This window comes from Lolium perenne, chromosome 7 (assembly GCF_019359855.2).
Source record: "Lolium perenne isolate Kyuss_39 chromosome 7, Kyuss_2.0, whole genome shotgun sequence".
In the NCBI taxonomy this organism is placed as follows: Eukaryota; Viridiplantae; Streptophyta; class Magnoliopsida; order Poales; family Poaceae; genus Lolium; species Lolium perenne.
Genome location: NC_067250.2, coordinates 152,272,215 through 152,277,443, shown reverse-complemented (window position 1 = coordinate 152,277,443; position 5,229 = coordinate 152,272,215). Strand labels below are relative to the sequence as shown.

The 5,229-nt window shown below is 45.0% G+C and overlaps 1 protein-coding gene across 1 annotated transcript; it reads right to left on the bottom strand.

The window, feature by feature from the left end:
* Positions 1-2,634: 2,634 nt before the first annotated feature.
* LOC127303819 (uncharacterized) lies at positions 2,635-3,165 on the bottom strand. The gene has a single exon (XM_051334521.1). It carries the CDS (start codon positions 3,163-3,165, stop codon positions 2,635-2,637), a length of 531 nt encoding a protein of 176 aa, XP_051190481.1.
* Between the last annotated feature and the right edge of the window lie 2,064 nt (positions 3,166-5,229).

The window sequence follows — 5,229 nt, the reverse complement described above, 5'->3', positions numbered from 1 at the left end:
TACGCCATGTACTCTTCCTTCTTCCTCACGCTCGACGACGAGAAAGGAGCTGACGATTTGGACAGTCGTAGCTATGTAAAGTAGCATTAGCTCCTTATCCCTTGGGGTTACAAGGACTGGAGAGGTCGACAGGACCTTTTTCAGTTTGTCGAAGGCATCTTGTGCTTCTGCCGTCCACTCGAATTTTTCAGATTTTTTCATCAGTTGATATAATAGTAAGGCCTTTTCTCCTAGTTTTGCAATGAACCTACTAAGAGCTGCTAATCGTCCTGCCAACTATTGTACTTGTTGTAGGCTTTTAGGTGGCTCCATATCAAGAATAGCTTTAATATTTAAGGGATTTGCTTCTATTCCTCTTGCTGAAATAAAGTACCCGAGTACTTGGCCTCCTGGCACCCCGAAGAAGCACTTCTTCGGATTCAACTTGATTTTGTATCTGCGAGATTATTAAAGGTTTCCCTTAAATCATCAATGAGCGTAGTCGCGTTTCTGGTGTTGACGACGATGTCATCAATGTAAACCTCGATATTACGACCAATCTGCTCCCCGAGGCAAGCTTCCATGCACCGCTGATAAGTTGTGCCTTTTTTTAATCCAAAGGTCATGACGTTGTAGCAGTAAACACCGTGCGGAGTTATGAATGCAGTTAATTCCTGATCTTCCTTCTTGAGCTTGATCTGGTTGTATCCCGAATAGGCGTCGAGAAAAGAGAGGCGATCGAAGCCTGCCATAGAGTTGACTATCTGATCGATGCGAGGCAGCAGGAAGTGATCCTTTGGGCAATGTTTGTTGAGGTTTGTGTAATCGATACACATGCGGGGAGCTGTTGTATCCTTCTTTGGCACCATAACTGGGTTGGCTACCCACTCAGCTTCCTTTAGCTCTCGAATAAAACCAGCTTTTTGGAGCCGATTAACTTCTTCGTTGATAGCTTTTCTTTATGGTTATGAAAAACGACGCAATGTCTGCTGCACTAGTTTGTCTTTGGGGTCAACATTAAGGGCATGCTCAGCGAGTTCCCTGGGAATACCTGACATGTCGGATGGTTGATAACCCACAAATATAGGGGATCGCAGCAGTCTTCGAGGGAAGTAAAACCCAAATTTATTGATTCGACACAAGGGGAGGTAAAGAATACTTATAAGCCTTAACAACTGAGTTGTCAATTCAGCTGCACCTGGAAAAGCACTAGTAACAGGGGTGATGTGAAAGCAACAGTAATATGAGAGCAATAGTAACAGTAACACAGCAGTAGTAACACAGGAGAAATGGCACCGGAAAATAGTTGATACTACTTCCAATGACATATAGAACGAGTATATAATGATAAGAGATGGACCGGGGTTCCCAGCGATCTACACTAGTGGTAACTCTCCAATAACAAGTGACAAGTGTTGGGTGAACAAATTACAGTTGGGCAATTGATAGGATTGAAATAGCATTAAGATAGAATATCAAGATTATTAAACATGTAGGCATGTTTTCCATATATAGTCATACGTGCTCGCAATGAGAAACTTGTACAACATCTTTTGTCCTACCAGGCGGTGGCAGCCGGGCCTCTAGGGAATCTACTGGATATTAAGGTACTCCTTTTAATAGAGTACCGGAGCAAAGCATTAACACTCCGTGAAAACATGTGATCCTCACATCACCGCCATCCCCTCCGGTTGTCCCAATTTCTGTCACTTCGGGGACTTTGGTTCCGGACAGCGACATGTGCATACAACTTGTAGATACAATCTAAGCAATAAGTATAGAGCTTAAATCTAAGATCATGCCACTCGGGCCCTAGTGACAAGCATTAAGCATAACAAGATTGCAGCAACAATAACTTCACAAACTTTATAGATAGACTAATCATAATGTATCATCCATCGGATCCCAACAAACACAACACCTATTACATCAGATGGATCTCAATCATGTAAGGCAGCTCATGAGACCATTGTATTGAAGTACATGGAGGAGAGAATACCAACTAGCTACTGCTAGAACCCGTAGTCCATGGGGGAACTACTCACGGAGCATGATGGAGGCGATGGCGTCGATGGAGATGGCTTCCGGGGGGCACTTCCCCGTCCCGGCAGGGTGCCGGAACAGAGACTTCTGTCCCCCGAATTGGAGTTTCGCGATGGCGGCGGCGCCCCTGGAGTCTTTCTGGAGTTTCTTCAATTTTGTATCGAGGATTTAGGTCGCGAGGGGTTAAATAGGCGAAGAGGCGGCGCAAAAGGGTTTCTGGGGGGGCCACACAGTAGAGGGGCGCCCCCCCTTGGCCGCACCGCCCTGTGGGGTGGGGCCCCCTTGCTCCCCTCCTACTCTCCTTCGGTGTTCTGGGGTCTTCAGGGAAAAATAAGATGTTTGGCGTTGATTTCGTCCAATTCCGAGAATATTGCTCGAACAGCCTTTCTGGAACCAAAAACAACAGAAAACAGGAACTGGCACTGTGGCATCTTGTTAATAGGTTAGTTCCGGAAAACGCATAAAAACATTATAAAGTGCAAGCAAAACATGTAAGTATTGTCATAAAACAAGCATGGAACATCAGAAATTATGGATACGTTGGAGACGTATCAATGGTTCCCATGCAAATATTTGCAAGCGCTCACGGAGGAACTTGATGAGCGCGCCTTCCTATGCGGTAACAAGGTCTGCTGACACATTGACCATCTTCTTCGGTTCAGAGGGGTGCACCTGATGCATCTTTGCTTCCTTCATCACGTCGAATTCGTCGGGTATGGTGCTTCGATTATCAGCGGGTGGTTGTGTATGATCGGTGAATGCATCGATTGCATTAAGTTCCTCCCTGACTCCGAACTTCGAAGCGATCTTCTGGAATTCTCTGTCGCAGTTATCAGAACGAGAAAAACTCCCGTGAACTATTTTTGCTGTCCCGTTGTTGCCTGGCATCTTTAACTTTAAATATGCGTAATGAGGAATCGCCATAAATTTCGCGAAAGTTGGCCTGCCGAGGATAGCGTGGTACTGCGATTCCCAATCGACTAACTCGAACTCGAGCTTCTCCTTTCTGAAATTGTTGGGCGTGCCGAAGATGACATCCAGTGAAATTTTACCTAGGGGGTACGCGGGTCGGGTTGGGATGATGCAGTGAAAACCAGTATCAGATTCCTTCAGCATATCGACTGATAATCCCATTGCCTTCATCGTGCTTGCGAACAAAAGATTCAGGCCGCTTCCTCCATCCATGAATACCTTGCTCATGTTGTATCCTCCAATCTGTGCTTCAAGAACTAGGGCAGCATGACCGGGCCTAGGAACGGATGTTGGATGGTCCGCTCTGCTGAATAGGATGCTTTGATCGAACCAATCGATGTGGTCGGGTACTGCTGCCATAGCTACTTCTGCAAATTTTATTTCTCGCGAAAACTTCTTGGCTTCTCTCTTCGAAAAGTAGGTCTTATGGATCATGCTCACTTGACCTCGAGACGCAGGATAAACTTCGGTTGTTATATAAATATCTTCACCCAATGTATACTGCTGCGGGTAGATGTAAGCTATTGTTCTTTCTTTTGCCGCACGGGCTTTCGCTTCTGATTCAGACCTTAACTCATCACAGAATTTCTGAATCTCGAGGAACTGGCGACAATCTTTGAGTAACTGAGTGGATTTCTCGATGTTACTCTTTGGGTCGACATAGGAGTGCAGATAACACGATTCATCAAGTTGCTCCGTAGGCGATAAATAAGGTGAACGGTTGCGGTTTTGACTTATCTACTTGTTGCAATATCCCTTCTCGCACTGTCGACGGCGACTTGCGGCTCGTTCTTCTTCTTCACGGTGTAGATCCCTTCGCCTCTTCCGTTGCTCCTCTCTTCTACTAAAGCGACTTCTGCTTCCGATGCTGCTTCTAAGCAATCCTTCTGAAGATGTTGGTGGAATAAAAGTTTCTAGAGCCGAAGTTCGGCTTGACGCGTTTGAACTGGGAAGCCAGAGAAATCATTCGGAATCGATGATGAAGTGGACCCCTCCGAAGGTTGTATCCATATTGCCGCGCAATTCCGAAGAGATCGGTCACGAGGCCTACGTGCATGGTGCATACTCGAAAGAGCCGCAACAAACTGAGTTTCTTGCACTCGAAGGTGTTGGCGAGGTCAGCACAAACGTTGCTGATGTGACCGGAGCTGCCGACGACATGCCTTGTACCAACAGGTTTCCCATAGACGGCGCCAATTGTCGAGGGTACTCCTCGGCAATGCCCACCTTGAGGGGCTTAGGGTTGACGGAATCATGCAGGCTGACACGAGACATCAGATACCAAACAAATAGGGAGAAATATTTACCCAGGTTTGGGGCCCTCAATGAGGTAAAACCCTTACTTCCTGCTTGTCTGATCTTGATTATTCTGAATATCGGGTTACAATGGGGTAGCTAAAAGGTTTCGACTACGGACTCGTTGAGAAACTAGGGTTTTGTATGACCTAACTCTAGACTTACGGTGGTTATGGCTAGATTGATTGTGTGTCCCTCGGCAGACCCTCTCCTGACCCTAATATTGTGAGCCAGGTCTTGAGAGATCTGTCCGGGTACAACTAGGTTAGAAAGAGTGCTATATCTAAACTTTCCTTGTCTCTTCATCTTTTTTCCTTGTCCTTCAAGAATCCTTCATTGGAACCATCATAACGTCCCACCTTGGTCGATGGTGATCTTCATGGACCCCTGGTCGGACTTTTGGAGGTAGCACAATACAGGTTACCCGAAGGGTAATGCCCACATCATTGCCCCTATGTGTGGTTTTGGTAATTATGAAAATCCCTATGGACTAATGTTTTCATTGAGTTTCTATGGAGGAATATTCCATAGGTAATACTTGTAGTCCATGTGTTGGATTCAAGTATGGATGCCATGAAGATAAAATATATACCTTGAGTATTGGCATCAAGATCATCGATTTGAAGACATATATGTGGTATGATCAAGAAGAAGAAATGATGATGGATTTCTTATGTGGAACTCAATATTAGCCATGCTCTAGCTTATGTGTTAAGCAATAAATGATCAAGATCTTGAGTGCTTGATTCCAAGTGAAGAATTCAAGATATGGCTCTAATTCGGTGTCATGATAGACTCATAAGTTGAGCTAGGATTGACTAAGATTTAGAGAATGCAAACAAATGAAGTATTCTTTATACACCTCAAGATAGTATGATAGAGAATGAGAAGATACAAGGTTGACCAATACAAAGAGTGAATAATAGATTCAAGTTTGGT